Below are 18,996 nucleotides of genomic sequence, written 5' to 3' on the forward strand. Positions count from 1 at the left end.
TTCCTCAGCATTTTGCACATGCGCAGTAGAAAAAAAAGCCCACTGTGTGATATCGGCATAGTGTACAACTCTAAATCATGTCATAAATGCAGTAAAAATGCAGACCCTGCAGACATGACCCCTTCCATCTGGTACACAATGCTCTGCTCCTGGACTTCCGCCCCTAATTTATGATAGCAGTCACCAATGTTGGATTAGTTAATTGATGAGAAGGGTGTTTCAACACAGGTGGTTGTAATAATAAATTAGGTGGGAAGTCCAGGAGCAGAGCAATTTGTACCGGATGGAAGGGGTCATGTTGGAGGGTCTGAAAATGTACACAGACCTATGGAGTACAGTTTGTACCACCTATCGCTGGTGAAATGGTCATATCCAGAACCACAAAACTGGTAGATATGTTATAGTAATAGCCAGCAGCATTATTGCCATTCTACAGGTGATCTACTGTACGATGCCATAGTTTTTCCATCTGTAATGACCACAATATAAACCTCCTACCTCCTTGACAACGCTTGGGGGTCCCACTTCTCCAGCATGGACAGTTCTATGTATTCCACATCTTACAGCTTCCTATAAGCAAATCAGGAACATATTTAATACACAGACTATTTTAGTTCTCATAACAATCATCAAAACCATTGAGAATAAGTCAGTAATTTATATTAATACTGTATATCACCAAGGCTGTGTACACTGGGCCTAATCGCACTGGCTAGTTGGAGTACGTGCTGCGCGATGCCTACGCATGCGCAGTGTGAAAACATCGGCAGAGTGCGTGCGTTCTCTCACTTGCATTTCTTGCTGAATCAGGCCCACTATCCATTGAGCTGAATTTTATGTATGAAATAGCTGAAGTGTATATGTTAGTAGGGAGATGATTCTGTAAATAAACAGCAAGACAAAACTTAACCAAATATGTTTGGAGGTAGGTGCTTCTGTAACTTGTCAGCCACACACTAACTGACACTTTATGGCATGTTTAGCAAAGGGTTGTTTTTGCTAGCAATAGTGTATTTTCCTATATATCAAGATGTTACTGTTGATGACCTCTTCCCCATCAGGGTTGAATAACCCATGAGGCAATCTATACACAGGTTGAGTTTTGCCATATCCAAAATGCTTGAGACCAAGGGTATATTGGATATCGGAATATTCTGTATTTTGGAATAATTGCATACTATAATGAAATATCTTGGGAATGGGACCCAAATCTAAACACAGAATGCATTTATGTGTTATAAAATATTTTCAATAATTTTGTGGCTCAAACAAAGTTTGTGTACATACATGAAATTCATTTGTTTCATATACACCTTATACACAAAGCCTAAAGGTAATTTTTGACAATATTTTTAATCATTTTGTGCCTTAAACAAAATTTTTGTATATTGAAACTTCCAAAAGCAAAGGTTCCACTATCTCAGTCAAAATTCTGCTGTTCCTGAAGCTCTTTTGAAAAATTCCATAATCAGGAACGGCGCACTGGAACCCCCGCCTTTCACTGGCAGCCATCCAGAAGTGACAGTGATGAACATGAAGAGACAGCAAGCAGAGCTGTGGCGGCCATGGCATTTCGAGTATGGCACCGGCAGCGAGCCTATTACAACTTGCGGACTGGCAGCAAATCAGGTCAGTCTGTGAGCTATGATTGGCTCGGAGCTGGCACCATATTTGAAATTCAGCTGCAGCTCAGCTGTCTTTTCATGTTCAGCGGTCTGATTACCCCCATTCAGACCCGACCTATCCCACCAAACTGCCGCACATTGGGAGCCAGCTACGGGGATATTAAATGATCTAGCCCTCCCACACCATCGGACTGGAGGACTCAGCTCGTCTGTGTCTGAACAGTAGGACAGGACTTCCTGCAGCTATGCTCCCGATCCTAGTGGCTGGATGAGCGGGGATTCTTGTATAGAATTGTTTCATACTCTTACAGACTTAGGCCCTCATTCAGAGCCGGACGCTCTGAGCAGAGCGCTCGCTCTGAATGAGGGCCGTCCTCCATAAAAATGGAGTGTCCTTCTGGACGCTCGTATAGCTGTGGGTCACCACCCACAGCCTATACGAGCGTGCAGGTTGATGGTCGCGATGGTCTTGACCATCGCGACCATCGCCACTGCGAGCCGGAGCCTGCGGTTGAGTTTCTCAACCGCAAGGCCCGGAGTGATTTTGGCTCTATCAGAGCCAAAATCACTCCCACTGAAATCACTAGTGATGTCAGTGGGCCGGCTTCTGACGGTAGGCGTTACCTTGGGAACGCCCCCGTCTGGGAGGCACGCCCACCAAAGGGGGCGTGCTGTCAATCAACATCGACAGCACGCCCCCTTTGATCAGACACAATGAACGAAGGAAAGTTCTTCGCTCGTCGCGTCTGGCGCATGCGCACGACGGAGCTCCCTCGGTCGTGCGCATGCTCAGTGCACACCATCGACCCACTTGCGAGCGCACAGCCGCTCGCGAGTGGGTCTGAATCAGGCCCTTAGTTTTTTGTTTCAAGTATGTTATATATTAATAAATGCCTTTTTAAATATTTGATGGCGATAGACTAAAGCGTATTGGCATAGTTAGATATAGCTTGACATGTTATAATAAGACCCACCCCCAAAGCCCAAACTTTGACAATTTTTTTAAATTTGTTACGCACCAATTGATGCTGCACCCTCACTGTAGCTCTGCCCACATTACCCACAACTCCGCCCACCTCTGCTCTTTCCCCAAAGGCTATTTAAATTGAGCACTCGCTCATTGCGGTTTGTTGACGCCTCTATGTCTGAGCGAGCGAACGAAAAATGCGCTCGCTATTTTGTAAAGATGCCCCTTTGCCGTTCGCATAACACGTCATCTCCGGTATTTATTTGATTAATCGGGTACATCGAAAGGCATCTGAACTGCTCGCAGTGCTTGTGGTAGGTTTATCCTACCGCTATCACTGCGAGCAGTTCAGGCTAAAAGACAACCAAGTGACGAGGTCGATGACGCTCCTTTACTAATTAGGCACTCCCATTAAACGCCCTTTTTACCGTTAGGCACGCCTGTGTTTGGATCTCCACTCCCCCGTTTTCAAGCACTTTCCCCTGTTACCACCCACAAACGGTACATTCTGTCAATCAAATTAGCAGCCCCTCGCTATTTTGCGAGCGCATGATTTCCGACCGCAATGACTGGTTTGCGCATTACGACCCATACTCATGCGCAGTTGTGCAAACATCGCTCATAGCGAACGAGCGGCCGCTTACGAGCGGCTCTGAATCAGGTCCTCTGATCTTTAGTTCTATCCATAGATTTTCAATTGGATTCAAGTCAGATGATTGGCTAGGCCATTCTAGCAGCTTTATTTTCTTTCTCTGAAACCCATAGAGAGTATCCTTGGCTGTGTGTCTGGGATCATTGTCTTGCTGAAATATCCACCCTCGTTTCATCTTCAGCATCCTGTTAGATGGCTGCAGATTTTTTATCAAGAATGTCTCGGTACATTTTTCCTTTCATCTTTCCTTCAATCATATGAAGTATGCCAGTACCATATGCTGAAAAACAGCCCCACACCATGATGTTCCCAACTCCAAACTTCACTGTTGCTATGGTGTTTTTGGGGTGATGTGCAGTGCCATTTCTCCTACAAACATGGTGTGTATTATGGCATCCATGTTTTGCTTTCCCTAACACTAACGGTTCTTTGCTTCCCTTTATAAAGTGGGTTAGCCCATGTGCTTTGTTTAGCTTGTCTCAGACCTCAGATCCATTGAAAAGAAGACCCCAGATCAGACTCCCCCTTTCCTCAATCAGCATGCTAGCAGAAGGTTATGATCAACACAGAAGCCTGTCATATCGTAACCCAGCCTGGCTGCTTCTTATAACAACACTATAGGCCAAATGTAATAGGTAGTCTGTTTTGGTAAATTGCGAGTTTGGTGCTAAACTCGCAATTTTTCACAACTCTCCAATGTAATAGGGTGTCTGTTCACTAAAACTCGCATTTTTCAGAGTTACTAAAACTCTCCATTCTCAAACTCGCATCCAGATGTTTTCACATTGAAAACAATCAACTCGCCCAATGTAATAGTGTCTGTTTCAGACTCGCAAAAAAAAGATTACCAAAAGTCCCCAAATAATAGACCTGTTTCAGGCTAGCGAGTACATCCTGAGCAGGTCAGATTAACACAGAAACATGCACATATCCATGAGATATGTACATGTTTCTGTGTGTACTTATGTTAAATGTTTTTAATAAAAAAAAAATGACGTGCACCCCCTCCCCAAAAGCATAACCTGCCCCGGGCTTTATAAAGCCTGTTCTGGTTCTAAAAATACAGGGGCCAAAATGCGTAGGGGGCCCCTGTATATTAAGAACCAGCACAGGGCTTTGTTGAGCTGGTCCTGGTTCTGGAAAATCAGGGGACAAAACGAGTAGGGGTCCCCTTAAAATTCCAGAACCAGCACCAAACTCTGTCTAGCGGGGGGATAATGCCACAGCCAGGGAAAACCTTTCAGCGGTTTCCCCGGCCAAAGCATTACCCCTGACCGCTATTCAGTCCAGGCCGGGTATCCCCCAATAAAGGGTTACCCCTCTCCAGGGCACCCCAGGCCTAGACTGATAGCCCGGGGCTATCCCCGGCACCCTAGGGCGGTGGGTGCCGGGTTGATAGTGTACAGTGTAAAATTAAATTTTCCATATTGTCTTTATTTGTAGAGCCACAAGTACCAGCAAGCCTCCCCTGCATGCTGGTATTTGGAGAACCACAAATACCAGCATGCGGGGCATTACGGGCCCGCTGGCACTTGTAGTTCCACAACTAAAGAAATACGTAAATAAACAAACTGACACCGTGAAAGTATAATTTTAATAAAACATACATGCACACTCACACTCACACATACTCACCTAGTATCCGAAGTAATCCATAGGGGTGTACCTGAAAAAAAAAATCCATACTCACCTCTCCTATGCGTCGATCACGTCCTCTTCTGCAAGTAGGCAATCCAGGGGTTAAAATAAAAAAACGGAAAAAAAACGAACCATACGGACCGAACAAAGGTATGTGTGCACCTTTGCTCCACGTAAATGACCGGGGCACACGTGTGCCCGTCAGTGAAGGGGCCGCCAGCCAATCAGGGAGCATCTCCGTCGGAGCAGCTCCCTGATTACCTGAATGCGGCCAGCCTGTGTGTTCCATAGACGTCTATGGTGAGAAATCCCCATAGACGTCTATTGTGGGAACCGCAACATCATAGCCGCAAGATTAATTGATGTTAATCTTGTGGTTACATCAATGATACAATGTCGCGACCCTGTATAGTATAGAACCCTGTGGGACACCTCATGGAAGTGACACTGGTGATGAAGAGTTTATTCCAGAAGAAACTCTCTGTGACCTGCCAGTGAGAAATGATTTGAACCATCTAAGGACTGTGCCATCCAGTCCACAGAAATTTTTCAGGCGCTCAATTAGAATCCCATGGTCCACAGTATCAAATGCTGCTGAGAGATCCAGAAGGATTAAGATTGAACAATCACCTCTGTCTCTTGCCATCAGAAGATCATTAAGCACACATACCAGGGCTGTTTCAGTGCTATGTCTTCTCCTGAATCCTGACTGGAATGGATCATAAATATCATGGGTAGACAGGTGGGTTTCCAGTTGCATTGCCACCACTTTCTCAATGATCTTTCCTAGAAAAGGAAGGTTTGATACTGGTCTATAGTTGGTCATGCAGTCGGTGTCTAAATTAGGTTTTTTAAGAAGTGGTCTAACAATTGCTTCCTTTAGTGGTTCTGGAAAAATGGCTGTTTGCAAAGAGCATTGAACTATTTTTGCAATCACAGGGCCAATAATGTCTATACACCCTATGAGAAGCTTGGTTGAGACAGGGTCCAGATCACAGGTGGTGGGTCGCAACATTCTGATAATTTTAGCAATGTCTTTTGCATCCATTATGTCAAAGCTGTTCCAGGGAGACAGGTGGCTTACCTTGGCAGGCTTGGTAGTTTGGCACTCCTTTGATGGCACTGTGGGGATTCCAGCCCGGATGGAGGATACTTTATCTGCAAAGAATTTTGCAAACTCATTGCATCTTGACTGGGAGAGGGTTTCATCATGCTGCAGACATGCTGGTTTGCAAAGCATCTCCACTGTACGGAAAAGCTGAGCCGGCCTATTGTTTGCTGCCTTGATCTCATTTGAAAGGAACTCTGTTTTCTTACGGGTGATTGTTGATTGATATTCTCTTATATGTTTGATTAGTGTTAACTTATCCTCTACCAGGTTCGTCTTCCTCCATCGTCTTTCAAGTCTACGCCCCCTTTTCTTGAGTTCACTAACACTATTGTCAAACCAAGGGGCTTGACGGTGTGGTATGAGGGGTCGTATACGCACAGGGGCAATTATATCCATTGCAGCTGTCACATCCCTGTTATAGTAATGGACAAGGGAACAAGGATCTTCACAGGCCCCCATTACCGCAGAAAGATCCAGGTTTGCTGCAAGAGCCTGGGGAGTCATGCCCCTCCTTGGACGATACCTTGTCAACTCCATGGGTAAAGTTCTATTTTGAGGGGTTGCATGCATGGGCCACTATTTTACTGCTTCTACCTTATCTACATGAGGCTTGACCTGACCTTGTCCCACGAGGCTGGACCTGACCTTGTCTCATGATATAGCCCAAATATTTGATCTCCACCGTTGCTGTTGCACAATTATCTGAGACTGCTTTCAATACAGATTGTTCTTAATGAGTTTAAGAAGGCCTCCATTTGGGCAGATATGACTCTCAGTCCTGAAAGTATATTAAAATGTCAAAGTATGCAGCGGCATAAATCCTATAGGACTTTAACAATTTTATGTTAGCCCTCTGGCAGGGACACTGTGTAACCTAAATTAAAGTACCTTATATACTGGTGCAGTCCAAAGAGAGTGCTGAAGACTGTATTTGCCATAGCTGTCTGCATGAGGGGTATTTCAATTTCCCTTTTGTTAAATTGTTAAATTAAAGATAGTTAAATACTTGCTATTGGTAAGGATTTCAACTAGTTCATCCTCCCCAGGCTTAGGTTATGTATCAAAACTTAAAACACCGTTCATGAGGCCGAAGTTCTTGCTAAAACTAATGGGCCCATCTGGTTTTGGAACGAACACTATTTGGCTAGACCAGTGGTTCTTAACTCTCAAGTTTTCCCCAACAGGTCATATTTTGAGGATTTCTGTCTATGGAAAAAGGTGGGATAATTACTAATCCAGCAAAATAGATTAACTCACATGTGTATGATTAAAATTATTCACAAAACATGACCTGCTGGTGGTGCTTGAGGACTGGAGTTGAAACCACTGGGCTATACAATTCACTTGATAAACTCCATAATAACGTTTTGATGAAACATAATTTTTACGGCTATTTGTCTGGCCTATGGTATTCGGTATGGTTTCTGGTTTAAAACCGCACCCAGAGGTGTAGCAATGTCACATTCTATTAAATGCATCTCCATTCTGGCCTTCCTTGCTTGTTCTGTTTGACTTGGTGACAAGCTGGCTCCTATGGTAATCTCATGGTCTCCAACCCCCAGCTGCAACCATCAAAGGTGTGTGGTTTTCCTCCTAGCCGGGAAGCCCTGTTGTGGAACTCAAAGCGCAGTACCCAGCGTAGACCATACCAGCATGGGACAGACTGTAGTCTTTGGCATCCTGCATAATGGCGTGCAACTGACCCACTTTTCTAAACTATCTGGCCCATTACTTTCTTTGTGGGTGTCTTTTTTTTTTATTGTAAAACTACCACACGTGAGGGTGTTTGAGCGAATCACCTGGTATGGACTTAGGTACAAACAACTATAACTTAGATATTTGCTGCATAGCCCAGAACCACAGTGATAGCAAGTGCCTCAAATATTTGTGGCTCACTTTGCAGGACTCAGTTCAGAACACAAGCAAGATGGTCTATCACTAATCTCTCTATGATTTCCATTGCTGATTAGCTTTGGGTTGATGCCATTTCTTAAGAACTTTACACTAATAAGACAGCTGCGACCTAACTGGTTTCTTTCTTTCAAAGTGATAACCATGAAGTTGTTGGGCACTCCTGGCAGCTGTGCCTCCAATGCGAGCCAAAATATCCCGCTCTTGATAGTTCCATACCTGTATTTCATCCAAGTTTTCTGAGCATTGCAGCTCATATAAGGTGCTAGCATCTCGGCCCAATTCTTCACAAGTCATTTTGTGGTTCTTTTAAAACACTAACAGATAAACCTCAACATCCTCTGCTGGTCATATTTTGAGGATTCCTATGCTGTAACTCCTTATCTTGCTGTTTCTGCATTGGTAGGCTCAGTTATGCAAGCAGCCGTATGGCTTTCAGTTCTACTGCAGATGTATAAACTGGTTAGTGGGTAACACTTGTGGAAATCTCCCCAGACCTGTCCATTCATTGAAGCCATAAGTTAACCATTGCCAGAGTCAGCGTATCACTCAGCTGCCAAGTCAATACTGAAATGTTAAATTGTGGTAATAAGTGATTTACTGCACGCCTGTATTCAGCCGACCCCCCCCCACCCACAAATGGCACTTCCAGTCAATAAGTGGCAATAAGTGATCTACGTTACTGTCAAACGTTGAAAAAGGCTTATTGGGATTATCTCAAATATTATAACCACTAAAATCCTTAACTTTACACATTGATAAACAGGTCCCATGGATTGCAGGAACTAATATTTTGACTTTGTTAATACATACATAAACTCAAATAGCTGGGATCTCAGTTTTTTTTAACTGTAACACAAGACACTGCCAAATATGTGGGAGCAGTATTAGCTGGTTTTTTGGGCGTTTTCTTTTTTTACAGCGCTATGATGAAATTTCAGAGAAACTATTTCACGGTCATGATACAGATCTCATAATGAACATTTTGAGATTTAGTGGTTCTGGAAACGTATAGCTTAAAATGTGTATCATACAATGGAAGCAGCAATTTTATGGGCTGATGCAGTACTCACTACGTGTAGGCAACGGATAGAGTTTAATTTACACTTATAAGTTATAACACTTTCATGTACACTTATAGATAGCTTCTTTACATTTAAATTACATTTTTTAAGTTTATTAATTTCTTCAACACAGTGGAAGGAGCCATTTTATGGGCTGAACCAAACTCATACTTGCCACAAAATTTTACCATATCGCTTATAGTCCAGAAGGGAAGATCCAGGGAGCAAATGAAGAGAGAGCGATGATGAAATTCATGTCCTCATGGATCCCCACCACCACCACACTGCCAATCCCACTTTCCCTCTCAACAATGGCAATGCAATCTGCAGTATTAGAAAGCCACCCTCCACATAGTTATTTAGGGAAGTGGGCAGAATGTAGGAGGGGTGACTTCCTCTTCTGGAATCATCCACTATATTTTCCACACTTCCCTACTCTCCCACAAAAAAGGGTCTCACTGACATTCTTGGCGCATAAGCAAGTAAGACCATACAATGTGATGGATCTAGTACCAAATTAATTGATAGGCTGCATATCATGAATAATATACCAGCCCACAAAATGTCTGCCTCTACTGTGTGTAGGTAACAGGTCCACTTTAACTGACTTAAATCAGTTCTACATACTCAGCTGCCATGATGATTTCTGTCAAAATGGTTGGTACTAGGCTACATGCTGAGAGCTAAGGGCCCGATTCACTACCAATCGCAATTGCGATTAAACACACAATCAGCCGACTGTTGCATTCTGCGCATGCATATGCATCGCTATGCGCATGCGCAAACCAGCCACTGCGATCGGGACTATGATCGTAGTGACTACGCAGACCCATTGCAGAGTGATTGACTGGAAGTGCCATTTGTGGGTGGGGGGTCAGCTGAATACAGGCGTGCAAGTGAGTTTGAACACCTTGGCATGGGTGTGCATAAATTATCCCCATGCTTTATGCAGCTTGAGTACTCATAACGTGCGATGAAGTTAACAATTCCTGAGTAAATATTAACAAAAAAGCTGGCTTCGCACAAAAGCTATATTCCTCTTTTAGGAATGAATCTGAAAAAAAACAATATATATATTTTTTACTGTTAACTCAGTGGACCAAAAAAGACAGAAAACCCTTTGTGGGGCATGTTTTAGTAAATGTACAATTAAAACTTAACTTTTATTTTTAACGTTTAATAAGGTCAAAGAAAACAGATAAAACCATCTAAAATATTATTAAATTATCATTTGACCTATATTTCAGATTTTATCATCTGATCTGTATTTCACATCATTACTTATATATGATGTACGATATATCAGTATGTCAAATTACTTCACAGAAATAATAAACAATTCTTGTCCTAATGGACTAAATTTTTTAAAGCCACCATACTTAAAATAAAAGATATACTGATTAATAATTATTCAATCTAATCCCATAATTAGTAAAATTACTCTGCCATGTGAAAATATAATGTAATATATTTGGCCTTGCACCATTTGGCCTTCCAGCGTCGGTATTTGAACCGGCGGCTATTCAGCATCACATACCGATTTGAGACATGCTTGCAATTGGATTATATACTTTGTATCATGTTATGAATTGAGATATGTTTACACCTAACTACGGATCCACAGAAATCTACACCTTCCCTGAAAATCTCAGGGTAGGGATTTTCTGATATTTCTGATTTGTATGTTTACTTTCAAAATAACTAAAAACAGATCATAACATGATTTTTTGATTCTGAATATATCTGTGGCAACAATCATTACGGTACATATGAAAACATTTTATGTTATCTAACAGCTTCAAAACGGGAGACTTAATATCTTTTTTGTATCAATATAATATATACACTGCAATATCTATGGTGTTCAACTACGGCACATGTATTTTAATTAATGATAATGGAATTCCTTTTAGTGACTCCACAAAGTTTAAATTGCATTATATTTTCACCTGGCATAGTAATTTTACTAATTACACAGGTCTGCGCTGAAAAAGCTTTTTTAACGAATTTATGTGATATAGATTTTTGGCTTCTGAACACGAAAATGACTCCCGATTTTGCATATCATATCACGTTTTTCTGCAAAACGTGTATTTGTGAATGTCATTTTTTTCATATTCTTTAAAGTAATAAATGTATTCTGCCTACATTTATTATAAAACATTGTCTTAAATGAATTCAGTCTGTAGTATAGAACGTTGCAATTCAGTTCTCATCATAAAACTTCCCCCCGCCCAGTACCAGATTAAGGTCCACATGGTCCTGGAGCTGAAATTTACAAAGAGCCTAAACCCCATACTGTCTAAAGGAACATTGCACACACACACACACACACACACACACACACACACACACACAAAACAACAACTACAATGTGGTGGAAATGAACCGCGCTGAGTGTCACTAATAGTGAAAATGAACTATCCAATATGGATTAATAGATAATACACATGATATCATAAATACTATTACATTTGTTATTAATGTGATTAATTACGGCTTAGTTGAGATATTCAAGGATTATTTATTATAAAAAACATGTATTAAAAAACATTTTAAAAAGAAACAAATTGTCAATCCTCAATAAATAAATCTTGCAAGTGCAAGTTACATTGGGAACACCAAATAGGTATTATATGAATAAAATCCTTCAGCAGTACAAGATGAAATGTGGGTATCCAAATAGATATGGGATGATTGAGTATAATGTCACTAGTAAAAGTGGAATCCGGGTTATTGTCCAGCTCTTAGTATAATTACCAGCCTCTATTGGATCATCACGTCCTGAATGTTAAGGCAATATTGCAGTCGGCGTGGTTCCAAAGTGAGAAAGTCCGCTGGATAATGATTGTAGATGCCGGTCCGGAAGAGATGATAATAGATCCAAGTTGGAATACAGTCAATATTGGGGAACGCCAAACGCGTTTCGATGTGGAATCACCCACACCTTCGTCAGTAGCAGTATCCCCTTGGTAAGAAATGGTAACCTTCTATACCCATAATTGGATGAAAATGAAGAACAGCTGATAAGAATTTGATTAGACAATCAACTAAGCCGTAACTAAAATCACATGTTATATTATCAGAAAATAACAAGCATATATAGATCACCTTATTCGTGATAATAAACAAGAAAATAAATGAATATAAATCAGAAAAAACAGACCGATAAATAGATGATGCTGATCGTATTACATCTGAATATCCGGTCACATGATGTAAACATTAAGCACGTGTATTAGTTTGGCCAATAGTGCGTGTTCCTTTGCCGGGTACCGATCATGTGACTAGACCATGTCACGTGATACACAAAAACCAGTGAAAGCCGGGGGCGGTGTTTTCTATTGCAGATAGCGCACACTGTGCGAATATGTGGCATCAGTCACATAATGTAAATAAGGGGATATCCGATCCTAATTAGCAATCCGCATATTGTGGGAGAGCTTATACATCCAAAATCATATGCACATTGTTCAGATTAGAGTTGAAGTGAATATCTAAATTTAAATATGATTTTGAATTTCAACCAAAATACTTACCAGATCTGGATCATGTGACCAATATCCAATTTATATGTGTATTTTTTATTTATATCGAATTTTATATTTAGGATATGTGTCACTACAATCAGAGAATTGTAGCATCTGATTTTCACTAGTTCCTGATCAGCACGTGATAGTGTGTATATACATGATGTAGATTTTATAAACAGAAACAGGAGATTAGGTTTTATAAACATTATGTATATTCATAACCCGCATAATCATATTAATATAATATAATATGATTTTGGATGTATAAGCTCTCCCACAATATGCGGATTGCTAATTAGGATCGGATATCCCCTTGTTTACATCATGTGACTGATGCCACATATTCGCACAGTGTGCACTATCTGCAATAGAAAACACCGCCCCCGGCTTTCACTGGTTTTTGTGTATCACGTGACATGGTCTAGTCACATGATCGGAACCCGGCAAAGGAACACGCACTATTGGCCAAACCAATACACGTGCTTAATGTTTACATCATGTGACCGGATATTCAGATGTAATACGATCAGCATCATCTATTTATCGGTCTGTTTTTTCTGATTTATATTCATTTATTTTCTTGTTTATTATCACGAATAAGGTGATCTATATATGCTTGTTATTTTCTGATAATATAACATGTGATTTTAGTTACGGCTTAGTTGATTGTCTAATCAAATTCTTATCAGCTGTTCTTCATTTTCATCCAATTATGGGTATAGAAGGTTACCATTTCTTACCAAGGGGATACTGCTACTGACGAAGGTGTGGGTGATTCCACATCGAAACGCGTTTGGCGTTCCCCAATATTGACTGTATTCCAACTTGGATCTATTATCATCTCTTCCGGACCGGCATCTACAATCATTATCCAGCGGACTTTCTCACTTTGGAACCACGCCGACTGCAATATTGCCTTAACATTCAGGACGTGATGATCCAATAGAGGCTGGTAATTATACTAAGAGCTGGACAATAACCCGGATCCCACTTTTACTAGTGACATTATACTCAATCATCCCATATCTATTTGGATACCCACATTTCATCTTGTACTGCTGAAGGATTTTATTCATATAATACCTATTTGGTGTTCCCAATGTAACTTGCACTTGCAAGATTTATTTATTGAGGATTCACAATTTGTTTCTTTTTAAAATGTTTTTTAATACATGTTTTTTATAATAAATAATCCTTGAATATCTCAACTAAGCCGTAATTAATCACATTAATAACAAATGTAATAGTATTTATGATATCATGTGTATTATCTATTAATCCATATTGGATAGTTCATTTTCACTATTAGTGACACTCAGCGCGGTTCATTTCCACCATTCTTTATTTATTTCTATAGGAGGCTGACTACCTCATTTTGAACCAGCAGCGTAGTGACAGCGCCGTACTGACCTATCATTTTTTGTTTGTTAACAACTACAAGGTGAGCTTGCGAAGGTGGAACCAAATTCAACAGATGCATCACAGTTTTGCCCTGTGCCAGCATATTTTAACCCCTGCCTACCACCACACACACACAGTACACACTACTCATACAGTACAAATGATTCCAAAATTTTTAGGCAATGTCAAAGATCCAATCTACAAAGAAACTGTCATGAAATGCTTAATCATTACAGAAACCTTGGCTGCAATATGAGTTTAAAGGTACATTTTTTGAATTCCTATATTGAGCATTTCCCAAATAATCTCAGAGACTACAGTGAAGAACAGGGTGAAAGGTTCCACCAAAGCGTTAAAGATGTAGAAAGATGATACCAGGGTCGTTGGGACGTCAGCATGATGGCTGACTACTGCTGGATGATACACAGAGACGACACAGAAAAAGCTTATAAGCGAAAAACGACAAAGCAAAGTTTGAAGACAAAAAAAAAGGATATTAAGGATTTTTTTCAATAATTATGGTTTTGTTTCTATTATTGTTTGATTTTATTGTTTTATTATGTAATTAAGACAAAAACACAGTGATATCATCTACACTTCTTCGTATTTCACAATAAATATGTCAAAAACAATTAAACGTCTTGTTTTTTCTTAAAAATGTATGTAACCCCCTACGATGTGGTAATTTTTTATTCATATACTATTTCTTGATGTACTGTACACATAAATATAATTAAGAATATAAAAGTATTATTAAAAAAGCTTTCAATACCTTAAATTTCGCAGACCTGTGTTATAGGATTAGAATGAACAATTATTCATCAGCAAATCTTTTCTTTTCAGTATGATGGCGTAAAAAAATGTAATCCATTAGGATGAGAATTGTTTATTTATTATTTTTGTGAAGTCATTTGACATACTGATATATCGTACATCATATATAAATAATGATCTGAAATACAGATCAGATAATAATATCTGAAACATAGTTCACATGATAATTTAATAATATTTGAGATGGTTTTATCTGTTTTCTATTACTTTATTAAACGTTAAAAATAAAAGTTACGTTTTAATTGTACATTTACTAAAACGTGCCCTACAAAGGGTTTTCCTGTCTGTCTTCTTTGGTCCAATTCCTGAGTAAAGTCAGACCTTGTGCAAGTGTGCGTGAGGCTGCAGTCTTGCTAAACATTACGGATGTGTGTAAGGTAAAGTGGGTGTCCTTATGTTGTGCTGTGACGGCATAGCGTTTGCAATGGATTAGCATACTATCGCAGCCAGACTGCGTGCATAATCGCTATTGCAATTGCAGTTGCGATCCGTAGTGTCAAAGTTGAATAATTGCATGCGACCGCAATTCAACTGTTATCGGACGATTTGGTCGTTCGCTGTCCAATTTATGTTGGTACAATCCACGACGCACCATTGCGTGCGCACTCACCCAGTGTGCGCACATATCCACACATTCGCACAACACTAAATAGTGAATAATATACAACACTCTCACACTGACAAACACAATATTCATGCAGGGTTTACTTAGTAATGAGAAACAGCTTCTGTATACATGTCTGAGAAAAATAATTTAAAAAAAATACACCAGGATTAGGGATGAGCGGGTTCGGTTCCCTGAGAACCGAACCCACCCGAACTTCGGGGATCCGGGGCGATCCGAGCCTAAGCTCAGATCTCCCTGTCTGCCCCGGATCCCTCTCCCAAGGCAAAACCTCGAGATCTCCTGTGGGATCTCGAGGTTTTGCCTCGAGCGGCCATTTAAAAATAATGCCTTTGCCTTTAATGGGCAAAGTGCTGATTGGCTGACAGAGCAGTCTGTCATGGCTCTCAGCCAATCAGCATTATGGTGCTCATTTGCATGTAGCACGGACTCGTGAGATCCGTGCTACATGCATCTGTGTGATTGACAGTGACACAGAGCACAGATGGGTCAGTGAGACCCGTCTGTGCTGCTGTGTATTTCAATGACACAGATGCACGCACGGACCAGGAGATCTGTGCTACTTGCATCTGTGTCATTGACACAGAGCACTGACGGGTCTATGAGACCCGTCTGTGCTGTTGTGGTAAAAAAAGCTGCAAGGTTATTAAAGTTTACCCTTCGGTTCCCACCATTGACTACAATGGAGGGAGCCGGTCATTGGCTGAGAGACGGGAGATGACCTCTCTCAGCCAATGAACGCTTAGCAGCGGGGTTTCCATGGTGATACCCCACCGCTAAGCTCTCATTTAGATAGGAGATGGTGAGTATGTTCTTTTTTCACAGGTCCCCTATGGATACTTTACCGGACAAGTGGACCGATGCTACAGGGTTACATAGGTGAGTATGTGTACATGTGTGTGTGTGTGTATGTATGTTTAATAAACTTATACTGTCACAGTGTGTGTGTCCAGTGTTTTTTTTCTTAAACATTTTTTTACAGGTTAACTACAGGTACTAGTGGGCCCTTAATGCCCTGCATGCTGGTACTTGTGGTTCTCCAAGTACCAGCATGCGGTGCAGGCTTGCTGGACTTGCAGTTCTACTTCTAAAGACAATGTTTGATATTATTTATTTACACCACACCACACTATCAACCCGCCACCCACTGCCACCAGGGGTGGCGGGGATAGCCCCGGGCTATCAGCCTGGGCCTGGGGTGCCCTGGAGAGGGTGACCCCTTTATTGGGGGGGGTCCCCAGCTCTCCAGGGATCCCCGGCCTGGGCTGACTAGCGGTCAGGGCTGATGCTGGGGCTGGGGGGCCCGGTGAAAGGGCTCCCCTTGCTGTGGCATCAGCCCCCCGCTAGAAAAAGTCCAGTGCTGGTTCTGGAACATACAGGGGAACCCTACTAATTTTTTTTCCCCTGTATTTCCAGAACCAGGACCGGATCAGAGCCCAGAGCTGGTTGCGCAGAATACAGGGGACCCCTATGTCGTTTGTCCCCCGTATTTTGGCAACCAGCGATGGTTCTGACTAGCCCGGTGCTGGTTGTGCTTAAGTATAGGGGACCCCTACGTCATTTGTCCCCTGTATTTAAGCACACCCAGCACTGGGTCACTAATGCCCGGGGCTGGTTGCTCTTTTTTTTTTTTGGGGGGGGGGGGGGGGGGGCACGCCATTTTTTTCCTTTTTTTACACAGGTTTTTTTTTTTTCTTTTACCACAGCAGCACAGATGGGTTTCAAGGACCTGTCATTGCTCTGTGCCAATCACACAGATGCATGTAGCACGGATCTCCCGGGTCCGTGCTACATGCAAATGGGCACCATAACGCTGATTGGCTTCCTGTCTGCCACTGCAGTGCCACTCCTAGATGGTCCACATGCTTGTGCCGCCCACTTGTGTCGCTTAGCATAGTCATCCAGCTACCTCGGTTCAACCTTTTGGCCTAAAAACAATATTGTGAGGTGTGAGGTGTTCAGAATAGAGTGGAAATGAGTGGAAATTAATGTTATTGGGGTTATTAATAGCGTAGGAACAAAAAAAGGCCCATTTTATGTGATTTTAGTGGTTTTTTTTATATTTTAAGAAAAAATCCAGATCCAAAACACAAAACCCAGAACCCAAAACACGGAAGGGTGGTTTTGGCAAAACCAATCCAGATCCAAAACACGAAGAAAGATCCAGATCCAAAACCAAAACATGAAAAGTGGCTGGTGCACACCCCTAACCAGGATACTGCGAGTGTTTTACATATAAATTGAGAAGCCCCACATACAGACAAGTATGGCTGTGGCAATTGAAATATAACCCAGACACTGATATGCACAATTGAATTTGTCTGAATGAAGAGTCAGAAACCATGATCAGAGGTTTGCTTAAGAAGTACTGACAAGTGTATTCTAAATAGGCAGAGGAAAACCTTTGAGTTAGCTATCAGATGAAGTGGCAACAGCAGTCAGCTCACCCTGCTTCAAAGTGAACCTAGAAGCTTGCAACACCTTGCACTGTAGTTTTAAAATATGTTAGAAAGGTAAAAAATAATAAATATTAATCCATCATAAATACACTCAATTGCATAACACACACACTTAGCCTTTATCATAAGCACTCTACACATAAACGCACCACGCATATTAGCAACTTTATGCAAGATTCTCTTACACTTACACATACACAAATTTCCTAAAAGGTTCCTTAGTATAAAGGCTAATATTAGAAGGTTTATTCGTTATTGTATAATGTTATAAAACGCATGTGTTTGAAATCTAAGGTTTAGTATGTAGTAGCCACATCGTGTTTGGTGGAATTCTAAACCACATTTTATTTGCAGATCTCTGGTTCCATCGGCAAGGAGATCGCAACATGCATCTGCAAATTATGGATTATAGGGAATTATGTGTTAGAATGTACTTTGTATGTAGTGTCTATTGATTAGTTAAAACACACACAAAGAGCCATTGGAGGGCTGAACTACCATTGTACCAACTGACCTATGACAGAAGAATCAAGAAGAAGAACCAATAGGATTATGCCAACTCATTTCTATTGTATTGCCTAATCTCTGCAAGGATTTATATGCAAGGATCTGGTACTTAGTCATCATATTCTTTCTGTTGACGGAGGCTTCACCTTTGATGCCGGAAATCTGGATCCAGAGCGCTTGCGTAATGTATTGACTGTACCTTGTTTATGTATAATCTTTTGCTCTAATTGTATTTTAGATCACAGCGTGTAACTATCTGCTTTTTGGTGAATAATATCTTTTTGTGCTTTGGAACACAATCAAAGTCTGGAAAGCAATTATTTCTTGTGCGACTTATAACGCTAAATAGCGACATTTAGAGTGTATAGATAGGTAGGAATCGATAGTAGTGAATCAGACCCTAAGTCAATTCAAAAATAGTCGAAAACATTTAGGTTAGATTATTTATGGTGAATTATTTATAGTCTTTTAATCTTACATGACGGAAAGACAGAGAAGAACTGAAATGAATAAAGTGGAACAGAGAAAGCATAAGGTTCCGGGGCAATGCTGGCAAGTGACCATATGGAATATGGGCTGGGTACAGACTAGAGTACAGGTGCAGATAAAGAGACAGACATGAGAAAAAGAGGCCCATCTCTTAAGGATGCAGAAGCAGATGCTCAATGA

At 41.1% G+C, this 18,996-nt stretch overlaps 1 protein-coding gene across 1 annotated transcript in view; it reads right to left on the reverse strand.

Annotated features, from left to right (window-relative positions):
* The window catches only part of ADA (adenosine deaminase), a 125,817-nt gene that overhangs the window by 10,627 nt on the left and 96,194 nt on the right, over positions 1-18,996 (reverse strand). Inside the window, exon 7 of the mRNA XM_088476741.1 lies at positions 499-570. Within this exon, the coding sequence (XP_088332867.1) occupies positions 499-570 (72 nt within the window). The remainder of the gene's footprint in view (positions 1-498; positions 571-18,996) is intronic.

The sequence above is a fragment of the Taudactylus pleione genome, unplaced genomic scaffold (assembly GCF_031769625.1).
Source record: "Taudactylus pleione unplaced genomic scaffold, aTauple2 ptg000192l, whole genome shotgun sequence".
Lineage (NCBI taxonomy): Eukaryota > Metazoa > Chordata > Amphibia > Anura > Myobatrachidae > Taudactylus > Taudactylus pleione.